At 36.9% G+C, this 17,850-nt stretch overlaps 1 protein-coding gene across 1 annotated transcript; it reads left to right on the top strand.

Moving 5' to 3' along the window:
• Positions 1 to 778: 778 nt before the first annotated feature.
• On the top strand, positions 779 to 11,285 carry LOC139132608 (uncharacterized). The gene is made up of 5 exons (XM_070698889.1): positions 779 to 936; positions 7,745 to 8,397; positions 8,864 to 9,011; positions 9,747 to 9,882; positions 10,192 to 11,285. Exons 1-5 carry the CDS (start codon positions 808 to 810, stop codon positions 10,326 to 10,328), a joined length of 1,203 nt encoding a protein of 400 aa, XP_070554990.1. The 5' UTR covers positions 779 to 807; the 3' UTR covers positions 10,329 to 11,285.
• Positions 11,286 to 17,850: the final 6,565 nt, after the last annotated feature.

Here is a 17,850-nt window from a genome sequence, read left to right as displayed (position 1 = left end):
TATTGATTTCGGCATTCAGTTTGAATTTCATTTATTTCTCGAAACAGAAAATGTATCCTCGGAGCAGGACAGACGGCAAATCAGGCTTAGTCGGGTTTATTTCGGCAAATCAATGGAGGCTTCGAGAATTTTGTTATTTTCAAATGCTGTTGAAATCCTCCCTAAATAATTCAAACACTGAAAGCGCTTGACTATGAAAATATATTACACAAGATCGTCAAGTACAAATCGAAGCATTTTTGTTTTGCAACATATGGCCTAACTTCTAAACGTACTTAGAAGACGATAAAACATGTCACCTATGAAGCGCTGAGAAAAATTGCAATGCAGACATATTTAAGAACGGAATCACGGTCCCTCCACAAGAGGGACCGTGACGGAATTGACGAATTAAATGCGGCGATAGAATGAATTGCAATGTCTGCCTATTTGTAGATGACTTTTCGTACCGAGAAATACGTTTAGGTTTTGATGTGTACAGAAGACATTGTAACTGTTCCACAGTAAAAACACACGAAATGCAACCAGAGTGGAAGCGAGGAACAAGAACAGTACATAATCGAGGAGAAAATCATGGCTCCCTGTGATTACGTTGTCCCTTAAAGAATCCTATGAGAACTAAAACAATATGCGAATTTGTAAAAAATAAGTTAGTGTAGATGTTGTCTTTTCAACTTGTTACCTAGTTAAGATTGTCAACACACGGAACGAATTCCAACATGCTCTCTCTCTCTCTCTCTCTCTCTCTCTCTCTCTCTCTCTCATACTTTAAACAGTCGGAGCTAAATATCTGACCACAAGCTATCCATGGCTACACATAGTTTAACATTCCGCAAGGAGGTCCTTATGAAAACATTTATCGTTCTCAGTTTCGTCTCGTTTTTAACCGTGTTCGCCCTCTACCAGTACGGCTATGTGAGCCAGCCACTGTCTTTGGTGAGTACGGCATTTTCACAGTCCCGTGCCGTTTGCGCAATCAAATGCTCAGGTGATGTTGCACCTAAAATGGCGCTTTGAGCCGAACAATCATGATATTATAATTTGGTAGGGGTTGGTGTGTCTCATATACAGCTGACCCATTGATGATGCGTCTTTGTCAGTAATGTGTCAAAGAATCAGCAGCCCAATATTAAACAGGTCTGGATTTTTTCTTTGCGTCTTCGTAATATAATTTAACGGATGGATATTTTTAAAGCAATTACCGTCTGATAAGAATAAAGCAAAGTGCTAGCTGCTACAAATCTATATCTCGCTTTCGTGTACAGTGTCCATGATCTCCCGGACCGGTACTGTCACGCCAGGCATTGACAGGCCCCAAAATGTCTAACACGTACAGCAAAGCGACCATAATTTATATCATAGTCTGTAGGCCTAATAGACTACATTTTCTCTCGTGCAATACGAGAAGGTGAAGAGCCGAGAGCAGCAGAACTTATTATAAGACGGTATATAACTACGCTAGCATTCCCTTGTTTTTGCTTTAGATAAAAAATGTTTATACGACGAAAATGATATTTGAATGTTCATTTGGTTACAATAAAAACGTGATCAGCAACTATATACTGCCCACTCGTTTTGCACTGTATTGTATTGACAGATAAGATTCGATATTTACATTCAGAGCTAAACTTAGACGAAAGTCATGACATAAAAACTTATATTTTACAACAAAAGTTACTGCCTATAGTTTCCCTTTAAGCGTGAAGCACACGCACCTACTAATGCCGACTTTACGGAATCGACATGTACATTGCCGGAAACGCTTACGTCTCTGCGATTATTATCTGTAGTGCAAAGTTTGCGGCATTGAAGGAGTAGAGTTTGTGAACCGAATCTGTTGAATTCGTTCAAACATTGGTAGGCATGTACAGAACTGGTCTCAGGCGTACACGTGCCAACATAGGCCAATTGTCTGGCTGTGAGGTCGACGAATTGTCGATGTAAATGTATTAAGCACACCATGGTAGACGTTAGGTCTATAACTCTTTCTGGATATCATTCAAGCATGAAGATTGGAAAGACTTGTTATTTTTCTGCAGTCCTTCATTGCAAACATAACGGAAAATGAAACGGCAGAAACGCGGTGGCTCTTTACATCTAAATCCATTAGCAGGGAAGTGTATGCTGTTTCTCCCAAGCTGAACATTGTTACAAGCTTCATATTCGACGGGTCTCGAAGTAGATTTGTACCTCGGTGATATAATTGAAGTGACTGTCATTTACTGAAAAATAAACACAACAATGGTGACATAGTTATTGACATTATCACTCTATCCCCGATCACCACATGTTTTACACTGAATTCGTATCGTTTCCAATGTTCTAAAAATTATTGCGTCAAAGGAAAAAATATATGCGGATCGCTCACAAGTACGATTACTGTAAACGGCAGGGTGTTATAAGCCAAAACATCTGGGATTAGAATGGAATGCAAAAGCAACGCTGATAAAATAAAATTGTGCCGAAACAAAAGCACATTTTAGAGCTAATTCCGTTTTATTTGAACACCGCTGAATGAAATAGTTTTATCGCCCAGAAAACGGGCGGACAGGTGTCTAGACAGCGTAACTTAAAAACAATTTGGCGTGTGTTCATTTATGGAATTTACTCTTCTCTTCCCCATGGTGATTCATAGCTGCCAAATTCTAATTTGAAGTTAAATAATCCTATCAATAACCCGCCTTTATTTTAACGTCAGTGAAGCCTTTTAATTCAGTGCATTTTTATTTATTTTTGCAAACTTCAAATGAAGTGACGTAGGTTTGGTATCTGTCCAATTGTCTCCTACATGTAAGTGCCTTGGCATGCGATATGTATGTTGTACCCACGAAAAGAAAAATGTTGTTTTTTTTATCACGTTAAAATTAAATAAACTAAAACCGTCGGTAGTTGTCTCCGGTGATACATTAACTTATTAACATCAATCTTTTAAAGCGTCGGGCGTATTTTGAAATCCGCCATTCAAAAATTAAGGCGTATAGGGGGAAAATAAATCGCAGGGTTTTTTTCACGTAAGCAGTTGCTATCGATATTATGAATTATCCATACTAAATATGCTTTATCACAAAAATGTCCAGTTTCGATGGCGACGGGAAACCCGTTGTCAAGTTAAGATGAGCAGGGACAGTTAAGATTGTTTTAATCAGAAACCCGGCTTTGAAAAAGTTGTGCAGTTAAGTGCAACGCCTCCTTCAATAACATCCCTTTTGAAAAGGCAGAATAACGGTCCTTATTCAATTTAACGAATAGAATCACTGACTTAAATTTGTACCGTGTGACGTCAGTTTTCCGATTTGAGTCGGAATATTATGAAAATATGAGAAGGGAAAGGTTAATTATTATTGGTAATCAGTAGATCCCCAAGTTCAAAGAGACGTGAGACAAAGTCACAATAAATTATACCTATTTCATTAACAACCCCTTGTATTTTTCGGACTTTAAAGATCGAAGGTCAATAGAGTGTCAACACTCAAGCTCTCGTCACCTTATTTAGTTTCGTGTTCGTTATAGATTTGTTACCACGACAGCCTTGGTCGTATGAAACTCACTTTGCAGAACACCGTTCTACCACATAAACCAGGGAAACTGTGAGCAGTTCCTACCAAATATTCATATAGAGTCTATTTACATTTTAATGGATCTATAATCCAATGACGTCTTTTGAAATAAAATGATTACACACTGATTTGGTTAATTTAAGCATTCTTCACACACACACACACAAGATACAAATTAAACTACTGAGTTTATTACGGTTGCTGGCGAGACGAAGTCTATTGTTTTCACCGTGTAAAATTAAATAATGCGACTGGATTCAAGCCATTGAAACAGAAACCGTTCAACGGAGCTTGGAAACCCGTTCACTGTCTATTTGTTTTTCAAAGGTCTCCAAAGCGACAGGCATATAGCAAGGATCAGGTTGAAGTACCCAACTCTGACCATTTGTAAGCAGCCTTCTTTAGAAATACCAAAGTGAGTCCGACTAAATTGGATATGTGCTTCGTAGTTCCTGCCTTTTGGGTTGCAGCATTGTCGATGTGTACATGTTGGTCTCCGGTTATTATCACTGTTACAGTATTGTCGTGGCATTTTTACAAGGCTGTTCATTCAGATTGCGTATTTCTTACACCCGGTATGATCCCTTCAACTGACGGAGTATTATTCAGTTTTGCAATATCTACGAAGGACCGGATCGGTTCATCGATTTCACAGGTGCATGAAATTCCATACACATGTATCTCCTCTTCGTCATCAGCAGGAGTACTCAAGGACTCCAATAGACCTGAGATGACACTACGGCAATAAAAGTGTACATCACTACGAAGTTGAATACTCTGTGATATAAAAATATCAGCAATTTGATTGCCGTATGTACCTATTTATGTACTTACTTATAATATATATATATATATATATATATTATATATATATATATATATATATATATATATATATATATATATATATATATATATATATATATATATATATATAGTTAATTTCATTGTATTAATTTTAGTTATTTATTTATTTAGGATGTAAATGGAGATGAGTATTTAAATTAAACACACAAAGAGATCTTGCGACTTTCTTTATGTTGAGTATTTACGGAATAATTAAATCTTACCTTCTTTTAAGATAGGATATGACAAAATAAGATACCATGCTCGTGATAGGCTACAATTAGACAAAATTGCTAAAGGGAATTAGGTTATAGGCGTACCATGTGAGTTGGTAGACGTGTTGTGAGATACGATTGGCTATGGCGAGTCACGATAGATGAGTTGTCGTGCCGCAAGGGTTTTGAACAACTTGAAGCTCGAAATGTTCATGTTGTAGATAATCTCATTTGTTCGTACGGACGGTCATAATTGTGCCGTGTGAGACATTTGTTACATTGTTTTCTATAGACTCCTAGCAGAGATGCCTGTCGCAATTTAGAGAGTCAGTGCTAATCGATCGGTTGTAATGGCGTCATGGCCTCTTACACGTGAAGAAGACCAATTCCACCAAAGACTAGCTCTGAGCAACATTAACATCTTTCCGCAACTATGCCCAAAATAGTGTGGGAAGCGCATACAAAGCATGGGAAGTGTTTATAGGGAGAGACGACACATGCTCTTATATATATTTGAGACATATATCTCCGCATGCCAAATGTGCCTGCAATGAATTCCAGGTGCACCCTGTAAGTATAAGGCGAGGTTGGCTAAACATAACTGTCACGATTTGGACAGGAGACTTACTTTTTCGTATCTTCTTCAGGAAAATTGCTGTCGCCTTCCGATTGTTTCGCATCGGGGATAATCCCATAAAATTCTATATTCTCTTAATCGACTTAATAACCACGATACAATGCAAGAAGTTATCGGGGTCAGTTTTGTGGAAAATTACAGAGCCGGACCAACTACCACAATAGCTTAAAGCCATTCTATATCTTCGACGATGGACTGATGTTGGTTATTTTTGCTGTTCTAATGACGATATGAGATTAAATAGGCCCAACAATCATGTCCATTCAAGGCAAAATGTTGCAAGGTCCTTGAAACCGGATATTTTGTGTGCAGCTTTAAGTTGGATCATAGTAAAGTGGTGGTACCAGGTGACCAGAACGGTTACGCGTACCCTACTAACAGCCATTTCCATCAGTACTGTCAAAATTGGTATTTTTGATGGGTGCAATTTTAATAAATCGTTTAACCCTTTGAGTGCTGAAATTTTTCCCAACAAAATTTAGCCCAACATTTTACCAATTTTTATGACTTTTTTAGTGTGTGTTTTTGTAATTTTGGACCAGATGGATATCACATTTCATTGGCTACAGTTTCTTATCAAATACGGCTAGTTTTCAATCGGGTTCGAACCCACAACATACGGCATTAGTCGCCTAGCGGAGAGGCCACAGAGAGAACCGCTCGGCTAAATCCCCACTCTTAAAAGAGTAGGTCAATAGCCGGCTAAGTTGTTACATTTTTCTGACTGAGATCGCTCCACACGTTGTAGACTTCGTGAAGCACTCACTCACGCATGCTCACTATCACACATCGCACATACAAACTTTATCGATTGTAGAGGCGAAGAAACGAATTTCATCGCTTTAACTGGGCGAACGATAACCTCGGGGACAATTCTGTCCACCAGCAGAGCTATCAACCCAGGATAGAAAATACGGCTAGTTTTCAATCGGGTTCGAACCCACAACATACGGCATCAAACTTATGGCAAAAACCTGAAAAATTGACAGGTGTGCATTGTGTAAAGGAGGCAAAAATTGAGTTTGGCGCTCAAAGGGTTAATTAAAGCTCCATAGCTGTATCTTTTGACTATTTTTTTAAAACTTTTGTTTTGTGGTTTCCCTTTATCCACTTTCTGCATTGAACCCCTAAACTGTAATTTAATGCCAAGTATTTAGCATGTCAACACAACCTATATGAGTATAATCTCCATTGGAATTGTTGAAAATTGTATTCAAGTCCGGACTAGAATTCATTTGTAAACAATAAACAATGATCACTACACACATACAAGCTGCGTTGACAAAAAGCACTCGAAATTTCAGCATGACAAACGGATTAGGGTTAGACACGGTAGTTGATGTACAGATCTGAAGCAGAATACTGAAAAACTTGCCAAAAGTTACAGCTTATGTTCCTTTAAGTTACAGTCCTAGAGAATACCTTGAGTGACATCTAAAGAATGGGCGGTAGTACAATGTATCAATCTGAACAGTTAAAATAGGCAATTTTAGATATAAACTAATTCGATTCCCTGAACTATATCATTGAAGTTAGATAAATCTTTCTTAGAAATGCCGAAGTTATACGCGGGTAAGTTAATCATTTCAACTTAAAATTCTTAAGCAAAGCTCAGATAAAAGGAACAAACAGCTCTCAGAATAGTTTGCCTGGCTTTTCCTCTTTTAATAAATTACGAAAAACGATATCGTAATGCTTTTAATATAAAAACACCGCAAAGTCAGCCCGGTAGAACTTTTGCTGCGTATGTCCATTACATAAACAAACTTCGGTTCACAGTATCATTTTGAAACAAGGACCATGATCGAGATTTCTTGAATACCGAGGTATTTAAAGATATCTGTCTGTCATAGACGTGGAAATAACGTATTGAATATCAAACGTTATTATTTAGTTGTTTTAAATGGCTATGACGCTTAATGATACTTGTTATAGGAATAGTTTCGCCGAAAATGGCAAAAGGTACTATGTTAGAAAAAAAAACTCAGCACGGAGGTTGGTTTTATTTCTAGTTTCAGGTTTCTAAAATTCTCAGTGTTATTCAGGTGACCGCATTTTAAAATTCAGTGGTTTGGATCGTTAGAAACTAATTGCCCATTCTTCTTGTCGTAAATCAGTAATTTTGAATCAACATTGACGATTTAGCGATCATGGCTTTATTACGTATTTAAGAAGAGCAGGGATTGTAAACCTGTTGCCCGTGTTCAATGCATCTGAAGTTATCTTTTCCCAGGGAAGGCAACTGATGGTAGCATGAAAAGTATCTAAATCTATGGGAGAGGTTCTCAACAAATCACAGAAGGTCATAGCATGCATGTTACAATAGCTGCTATATAGTACTATAATGTCTAATATTACACAAAATATGATTTTGATACCAACAGAGTGTCTTTATGTTACCGCTGCAGTAAATAGTTTATACATTTACAAGCAAAACTGTGTGTTGTTATTTTAACAAAATGTTAATAGAAGTTTCCTGATCATTTCAGATCACTTACAGCCTTAGACCGATAGCCCGCACCCGTGCCACTCGGACTCATACTAGCGGTTATCTTATGCCAGCTTTGATATTCCTCGCTTCGGGTCCACAGAACAACTACATGAGATTTAAGCACGTGCTGCCGTTGGTAGCTTTACAAAACCGCACCCTTGTCGCATACCCGATACGGAATCACAAAACTCAGGACAACGCAAGCGAAGCCCGAAACCTCAGTGAAACGTTTGATATTGAACTTCTCAAAAAGTTCGTGCCTGTTGTGACACCGTATGAATTTTTCAGGCTGTGCAATGGAAGCGCCGTGGTGTTGGATCAAGGCAGAGGAGCCAGGGGTAATTTATTAAAAGAAATTCATCGTGACACAGGGTTGCTTTTTCACGCCATTAAACTTAACAGAGCAAACTCCAAAAATGCATCAACATTCGCAAGACGACCATCATCTCTGTGGAAATACCCTTGCATCATATATCGACCTCGATCCGCACCGTACCATAACGTAGCCCAATGGAAAAAGACTTCTAAAGAAGCGTACCATCATCTAAAAAAGGCGCCATATTTACGCTCAATGGGAGACGAAGGTGAGCGACATATCTGTAAAGGAAAAGAATATCTTGCCTTTCACTGGAGAAATCGTTCGGGAGAATGGTAAGTCTAAAGTAAGAAAAAGTTTTATTTATCAAAAAAAGAAAACTTTAGCATGTAACAGTCACAGCTGATAATTTCTATGGTTTTGTTATTGTTATGCATTGAACAGCACATCGTAATTTTGTTTATTTACCAAACAAGTCCTCTGTAAATTGTGTAGGGCCGGAGAGCATTTTACTTTCAAAGAAAACAGCCATTGCGAGTTGTTTTTATTGAATCGGTTTTCCACGTTAGATAATTATGAATTTAATAGCCTAAACAGTTTATCGTGTGAATGAACAAATGTGCATTTATAAGTTAAATCCTAATTTTGTGACAGCGATGAGGTGGTCATCAGTGCATTTGCCTTATTTGCGATATTTTCTTCAGAATATATAGGGAGACGGTGCTTGAATAGTCTGTAAGATTAAAGCGTTAGTTTAATTTTGGTGTCACAGATGCTTAGAATGATTTCTTTATATTCCAGGTGTACCACGTGGGGTAGAAAACATTTATGTAATTTCACAAGGTTGAATCTGGTCTCGGAGAGTCCCCAGCTTGTCAAAGCCTTCCAAAATTTTATGAAGTTAAAAAACATATCTTGCGTTTATCTTGCATTCCCGCCTTTCGCCAAGGTGATGTTCAAATTTTTATTTCTCATATAGCTTAAAGAAATACGCTGGTTTATTTCAATCGTTCCTCTTGTAAAATAGTGGCGTTGACTCAATGTATAGTACAGCAGTTGGTTAATTTTTCATGAAAATTATTTAATAAGTTTTCAGTGCCTTTAAATCCTATAAACCGAATAGTCATAGTTTTTGACAAGACCAGTTGGTGAAAACAATAATAATCTTGCCATTTACAAACGGGAATTAATTAAAGTTTAGATTCACGACAAAGTACCGTGTTTTATTTTAGTACGATTGCAGCTCCATGTCAGTGTGTTACGTTTTCAGCACTATACAAGGTTGTGTACTCTCCATGCAACTGAAAATTAAAGACTTTTGCTCGTACATTTCTCAGGAAACTTTAAAATTTAAATGAATCTTAAGAAAAAATCAGGTGATAATGTGCAAGTGTAAGGAACAGAAAACACAGTCTCTGTACGGATATACATATAACTTAAAATTCAAAACAATCAATTCAATCGGCAGACAAGAAAAGCATCGTAAAACTTAAAGCGTCCGTCCAAAAAATTGTACCTAGGAGCATTCAAGGTAAACATGGACATTGAAATTTGTACCCAACAAAGCAGCTGGATTTTACATCTGTGAGCTGCAAAAGGTCATTCTGTAAGAAATCACAGTATATTCACTTCTTTCCTTCTGCTGAGCGAGTGAAAATAAACGCCATTTCAACTTTGGTTTCAGAGAATGTATGATATTTTACGACCACATATTCCACAGCTGTACACCAAAGAAGACTTGATTAAGACAGTGCCTAGCATTGCCGCCTATAAGAATGATAATTTTGTGATATCTTTGGTCGAACAAGAGATCGTTAAAAGTGAGTAATTCCATCAATTCATCATCCAAAAGGTACACTGGTTACTGGAATTCTTCTGTGACACGTTGCTGTTTAGGGCAACGCCTCTATTATTAGACCAGAAATTAAGTATTGATGTGTCATTCATAATTTCTTCCTTATGACCCTTCTATCGAGTTTGTGCTTTTAGAAGCTATTCTGCCCGGAGGCGTTATCGTACACCATACGTGTTCACGAGTACTAACAGTAGAACGAAATCATAGTAACGACTGTCACATCACCGAAGATGTCGCGCAAAGTACTTTCAAATGCGCCTTTTTTTAATTTCAGGAGCTGTTATATTCATCGGTTGCAGCCAATCGGCCTGGACAAAATTTGCAAAGTTTGAAAGGGCTGACATGAATAGAAGCACAATATATCTGACAGCCATCAAGCACATGCCGAAAGAAGTCACAGCGATAAATTGACTCAAGATTGATCATGTTAAATGGTTACATTTGTCACCTTGCTTTTGCTCTGTTTTATATATTATTGTGTTGAGGGAGAGATAGACAGACAGATAGACAGACAGACAGACAGACAGAGACAGGGATAGAGACAGAAAGAAACAGAGAGACGGAATGAGTTGACTTTGAATTCTGTAACAAATGTACTGCTTTATCGGCTTAATATTTTGTTTTTTCACCCATTTTTATATAATTGCGCGCATTTAAAACAGGCGAAAGGAAATAAATCGTATTCTTTAACAACGATAAATTTTAATGCTATTCCCGAAGAGATTAGAAACTAATTATTGATTTATTTTTTTTATTTTTGATTCCGCTTTTGCGCTGTTATAAAATGCAAATGGAGTTGTGGTAGTAAATGATTTTGAGCGACATAAAAATCGACATTATTAGTGAAAAAAAGAAAAAAATACTGTTTGTGCAAGTAATGATTTTGAATTGTTTGGAACCTGATTTGGAGGTTGGTAAGCCGTGGCTTGAATAGTTTTAGTTCCCATTGAAATCACGTTATTGCAATGACTGAGAAATGAGAAGTTACATTCTCCAAGAAATGTGTCAGGCAACGTCTGTGCGTCCAAGGGATTATTTCAGCTGGACTCTAAGAAGGAATGCCTCCAAAGAGGAACTTAAACATACTGATAATTGTCACGTTGTTATGATAGCACTCTGCTGAACTTGTTTGTATTCACCAGTCAGCCTTTGAGAAACTGGTAGCAATTTTGATGATTGCTGTTTGAAAATGGCAGTAAAGGTTGAGTTCATGTTACCACCGACCGGGAGTAAGATGTGTAAGCTGTCCTACTACTTATGTTGCTGCCATGGACGGCCATGGGTTCAGCGGAAACAAAACTAAAACATTGAATGGCATGGCGTATATAACACAAATTCTCTGAAGACGCCGTACGAGTTTATGTCACATGTGTGCAAAGTCATATTATTTCATATAAACATACAAAAAAAATCTTCGAATGTGAATAATGATATCGACTGCGCTATACATGTGTTGGTCTTGATGATATTTGACAAGGCAGTCATGCTGTTGACAAAATTATGTCAATCGGCCTAACTGATTGTTAATCCATTCAAAAGGTAATAATATTGAACACGTCCTCGTAATATTATGGAAGGCTTTGAAATCTGACACGATTCTTTGAGAGGGTGCGGAACTCTTCGGACACACAGAAGGTTATTTTTAACTAAGTAAATGATGCATCATTGGTATTAAGTGGACGCGTTCAATTAAGAAGCAGTTTGTGTATAGTAAGCGTTACATCTACAGTAAAATATAAGCATGGCAACTGTTTTGATCGGTTCTGTTTCATAAGTGAGGTCCGAGACAAATGTAACGGCCACAGTGATTGGTGTCTGTGGTCTGCTTACAGAACACACATTGGTTTGACCTTTTCTCTTAGGCCTTGTTTGTATGTAATTTTTATCTCACGACACTGTGATTAATTGCCTTGTGTCCCTGCCAAAAATTTCGGGTGGCCGATTTCTGCCTGTCAAATTCGTCAACAGAATTAACCTATGCATACAAAAATGGCGGCAAGAGTTAAAGATTCATGATAACACGCTTTCAATCATTAGCTGATTATAATCGACAAAGGTTAAGTCAACACAACGGTTGAATCTACCATCAGGAACATTCTGACGAGGACCTTGAAACAGTAATTACTTTATGTTATGTATTCACAATCACCAAAGACGAAGTGCTAACAGCACATACTCACGATAGACCGTCAAGCAAGCGTTTGTGAAAAACAAACTTACAATACTCAAATGCTTCGCGCCTAATTTTGATTCTCTTGAGCATCTCTGAAAATGTAGTCTTCATTTACCATTTGTTTCCTCAACGAGAAATTGCGGACCAGTAGCCGAGTGTTTTCTGGTACCTGATCTCGCCGGGACACCGACTCAACACTATGCAGGTTCGATGCAAGACGTTCATTGACTGTTATACTATAGTCGCGCTGGACACATGAGAGAGTCGAAGTACAGTTAATTCCAACTGAATTGCAGTTATACAACGGTATATGCAGTCAGATACAAATTGTCCATAACTGGCCGTGCAGCCGTAAACTTTGGCCGCCGTGATGACGGAATCCTGCTTTTCATTTGCGGGTGTCGGAGATGCTTTGCTAGCTGAAGTCCAGAAATTCGTAGGACATACATGTGTGAGAAAGTGATCAAACCCCATATCATGCTGTATAGTTTAGGCAACCTTGGTCTGGCCGTGTCAAAGGGGAGGTTTTACACCACGTGCACCTAAGGAGCATTTGGAAATCAGGTTGGGATGACTTTTACAATATCGTTTTAAGGGGGTTAAAATTGTTCAATTAATAGAGAGGCGCCGTGGGCAGCGGTTAGGTACGGTTATATAGGTCGAGATCGAGACCCAGAAGGTACAGAGAAAGGGACCACTTTGGAGGTTGGTGAGTTTAGGACTTTAGCACGGTGTTGTTCCCTTGTAGCAAGACACTTTACTCCTCGTTGCTCCGTTTGGGCAGTGGATAATCCTACGTTATATAGTCGATGTTCGTGGGCCTTCCCATACTAAGTTTTATTATAACATGGATCTGTTCTGGTCACTATTTGTAACTAGATTGGCATGATGGTGATAAGTATGATTGTCCGTTATTTTTACTTTTTTCTTGTTGGATGATGCAATGAAATAAAAACGTATACATTTTTGCTGTTTACGTTTTTCTTGGACAAACGCCGAGAATTCATGTTCTTACTATGGGAGACTGAATATGGCTCTGTATAAGGAGTGGTCATCATGTTGTACTCACGGAAACCCGGTCCAGTTAACACTATAAAGGGATGTTTCAAGTTGTGTGACTTGTGCTTCATTTATATACATATTCAAAGATCCGGTGACAAGGGAGAGATCTAGTGTGTTGCATTTCAAAAAGATGCGAGCAAATTGAGCATCAATCTTTTGAGAAGTAAACTTATCCCACTTTTACCGTTCGGTTTCTTAATGAAGCGGTCAATAAATAAAACTATGGTGCACTGTGGTCAAAAGGAAAAAAACAAACATACGTTTTATTTCTGTCGTGGCATTTTATAAAAACTTAATACAAGTTACCCAAACTGCATATTGTAAAATGGCGACCAATCGGTCTAATGAAGGAAAGAGCAAGTGAATGAATGGATGGATGAATGAATGGTTGAATGTCGAGTAAGTCGCCCATGAGTCGGTCTATTTACGATTTCCAAGCATAATTAAGAAAACTTACATTTTTCTGTTCTTCTGAGCGTAGTGACATCAGTGCAATCTTTTGTTTAAAGTGATTGAACCATAAAAACTTAGCACATGAATAAACTTCCATGCGCTGTGACAAGAATAAACAAATTACTGAGTACAACAAAACAACCCAATACATTCCTTAAAGTCCGCTATGCAACTCTACCTTTTTCCATTTGGCTTCCTCTTGAAGTCGGTGAGGTCGCTCTAATACACCGCGAACAATCGAAGATCACACATTATTGAGTCCAGAGAAAACGAAAGATTCCTCAAAGTTCGCCGCGTAACGCTGCACTCGCTCTCTTTTACTTGAGGACAATTAGGTTGCTCTTGTACAAGGAGAAATCGAAGAATCAGGCTTAGAATCAGACTTAAGACGCGACCAGGGAGACCAGAAATGTAAGTAAGTGTCAGGGTTTGGCTTTAGGTCAGGGCTACGGTCCAGTGGTGCTCTTGGTTACTCACATGGTCCTCGAAGTTACCCAGGTTGTACTTCACTTTGCTTGACTGGTCCTTGAGTGTTATTTGAGTGATTCTCGACGTTATCTAGTATCCTCGACTTTACTGTGTGGAGTTTTCAAACAAACTCCACCTTTGAAGCTTGTGTCTTCTTTTTGTATCGGTGTTTTTAATATTGAAACTTAGCATAATAACAGTATATTCTGCTTCACTGCTCTGTAGTGTTAAAATGGCCGAGTTTCAGCAAGAAGTATATTTTTTACTTTTATAACGGTTTCTGTTATCTTCTACGCTAATTAAGTATTCGACTCTATTTTTGTTCTTGTCTAATTTCTGAAAAATCGAGACATCACAATTTCTCTTTGTAAGATTATTGCCTTTTCTAAACCTTTCCAGAAATGATTTTTTTCCAAAAGGCCTCAAAATTATTTATTTCAAAAGTTAAAAAAAATTATTTCAATTCGTCTCTACCTTAAAACTTGTGTGAAATATTGTCCCACCAAGAAATTCTTTCGTTTTTATTTTTATTTAAGCCCATAAAATAGTATAAAATAATTTCATTTTGTTTTTAGCGGAAATGTCTTAAATATCAATTTTTCTTTGTTTCTTTCAAGAGCGGCAGCTGAAACAAGTTTAAACGCAACAAATGTAAAACAATGACTTGCATGTCGTGCGTACCAGTTTCCTAAATTTTGTCTTTTGATTGATTTTGACGTTAATTGATTTTGTTCTAAAATTTGGGGAACGAGTTAACAAACGAAAGGTTGAGTATTTCACTTTGGCCTACCGAGATGACTTGTAAGTTACAGAATACCTTGAATTGGACGAGTTTAAGGTATATAGGAGCAAGATTTGAAGAATTCTGTGATGAAATAATGGACAGTATTAAATTCTTAAAAGTTTCAGGTATAATATATATGGCAATTACCTAGCAAAGTACTCTGAAGTTTTCAGTATCAAATTATGTACGTGAACTGCGAACATAACCTTGACAGGTAATCCCTGCACATTGACAAATTGTAACATATATTAACATACCTAAATCCAAGGTTAGGGACGTAAATTTTGCAATTTTCAGAATAAGCTTAAACAGGACTTAATTAAATGGTTCATGTGCACAAATTATAAAATATGATGGTCATGATCACGACATCAATTGGAATTAATTGAAATTAATTGGGGATAATGGGGATAATTTGGATAATATGATAGTGAAGTAAGGTCGTTTTACATGTAACCTGTAAACGTAAGCTCATCTGCAACTCTTTTTAAGTTACACATTTGTTTTTACGAGTAATTTTTAACATTAAAAAATCCAGCTATATGGCTTCTAAAACTCCTGAGATATTATAAGGACTTGTGAAGTTAATGCAGTATGGCTGAGTTCATAATGACCGCTAAAAGAGCAACACTGTCAACATTATTTGCCCCTGAACGAATTTCAGGTAAAAGAGTTCATTTTAACATAACTTTTCAATTCCAGTCCGTGAAAGTATGAGATTTAATTCCTTTCTATTGTCACACAGTTGTTTGTGTAACAGTATATTGGAGTTAAGCCTGAGTTAATAAATACCACACACATAACTTTCAACTGCCTACTTAGAGCGATTTACGAGTCAGTAAGAAACAAACATGTTCTAACAATAATCATTGTTGAAGTAATTTGCATATATGCTGAACTATCGCAAGTATTGAGGTTAAAGTGGAAAAACATGGCAAAAATTGATGAAATGCTCCATATAGTAATTAAATACATTTTTCTTATAATTTGTTAACGACATCTTGTAATTACGTAGCTTATTGGGATTTGCATATTTAATGAGCTTTCACAATTTTGCATATAGAATTTGAAGGACATGAAACCTTTGCGGGTTTTAAAGGTATGACAAAAGGTATTCTAACTTGGCGCTTCATTGTACAGGAGCATTTCAGCCAATTGCTTATAAGAAATGTTATTTTCAATTCAAGCTATACTTGATAAATATTTCATGAGTTTGATAAAAATGATTTTAATTAATCTGCAAAGTTACAGTAATAATAATGTGCAGAAAAGAGTACACAGAGTACTGCATGATCTAAGAGAAGCCACTGAGCAAGTGTATAGTAATCAAATGCACTATGTTAGCGACTTAAAATTTCGTTAAAACAAGTGCATTGAAATGCAAATCCATTTCCCCAAAGCGCTAAGGTACATATTTCAAGCTTGTTTTGACGGAGTTATATAAACAGATCAATAAGGATAAACCTGATAATACAATCAACAGTCATACCAATCAAAGATCTTCAATTGGAATGTCCTAACGGGGGATTTGGAAATCAAGTAGACAATTAACGAACAAAGCAAACATACAAAAACAAAATATTTTTGTTGTACATTAAGCATAAAAACTAAACGACTTCTGCCACAGTGATAGTATGATGTGGACTCTTTTGCAATACACGCTCAAAGTTGTATTTTAGCGAAACATGAACCCTAGGAACAACATGTCAATGTTAGAACACATTTTGGACAAGTTTAACGTCATATTACAAGGACTCTTTTATCTGTCGCAATTGAATAAAAAATTAGTAGGCAATTACTAGACTTCTTCCCTTTATTAACTTGAATTTCACACTGACTCTGAAAGATACCATAAGCCGTGTTCTGTCTCAGACATTACCTTAAACAGACAATGTCAACACCAAGGAAATAACGAGTCATCATGTGAGCGAATATAATAACATGACTGTTGTATAATCACCCTCACACGAAGTCTAGTTTCAGGGTTACAATGCATCATGGGACCCAATGCATTTTATAGACAATTTCTGCAAAGGCCATACGAAGTGTCTCTAAAGTAAAGAGGTAAAGGTGACAGAAACTGGGCAAACCAATAGGTAAGAGAAAATATTATTTCCATCATAAACGAGTAAGTTGCATATTCGCTAAAAAAGACAGATTCTATGATACTTTATGTGGAATCACTTATAAACCATAAGACATGACAGATCTCTTATCGAATAAATCGTATACAGAATGTTTTCATTTAGTAAGAATGTACAAAATGTTGCCTTTATATTTGGGTCATTGTGATCGATTTATGTAAATTTCAGATGAATATTTAAGGCTGTTTTATATATTTCCTGTTAATTTTCTGTTGTCTTAATTGCCCTAGTAAAAACTTACTGTGCCAATTTCGGCACATTGTGCCAAGCGATCTTGTGTAGTATGGCTTTTGACAAAGAAACTAACATCGAACCATCTTTAAATTGAATTTCAGTTGGTTTTGCCATCGAATTACGAGATTTAAAAACGAAGGATATGGCATTACGATTATTAAATTTTAAAATAGAAAGCTATGTGGCTAGAAAATCGTTAAAACATAGGAATAATTTTGTAAAGTGATCTCGCATAAATGTAAGATGAGGAAGATTTACCAAGTAAAATCAAAACATAGCTTATGAAATATTAAATCTTATTGGCAAATTAATATCAAGTTTCAATGATGATCTGTCAGACCTCTATTTTGATCAGTTCGTTTTGATTTGTTCCATAAAATGCTTAAAACAAAGTTTTCAGAAAATGCTATAGGTTGTTGTGCAGTTTTTGTTTTTAATGTGTTTGATAAACAAATATTTCACCTTTCCTTAGCGTTAAATATCCCCTTGCACTGCGCAAAATGCAAGAGGACAACGAGGACGTTGTGATCCATCTACCTTAATTCCGTGTAAAATGTTGTAGCTTAGGGTCGATAAAACATCAAATAGTATGTTTATTTTCGTTTTGTTGTTATT

This window comes from Ptychodera flava, chromosome 5 (genome assembly GCF_041260155.1).
Source record: "Ptychodera flava strain L36383 chromosome 5, AS_Pfla_20210202, whole genome shotgun sequence".
NCBI lineage: Eukaryota > Metazoa > Hemichordata > Enteropneusta > Ptychoderidae > Ptychodera > Ptychodera flava.
This window is presented reverse-complemented; position numbering and strand designations above follow the sequence as displayed.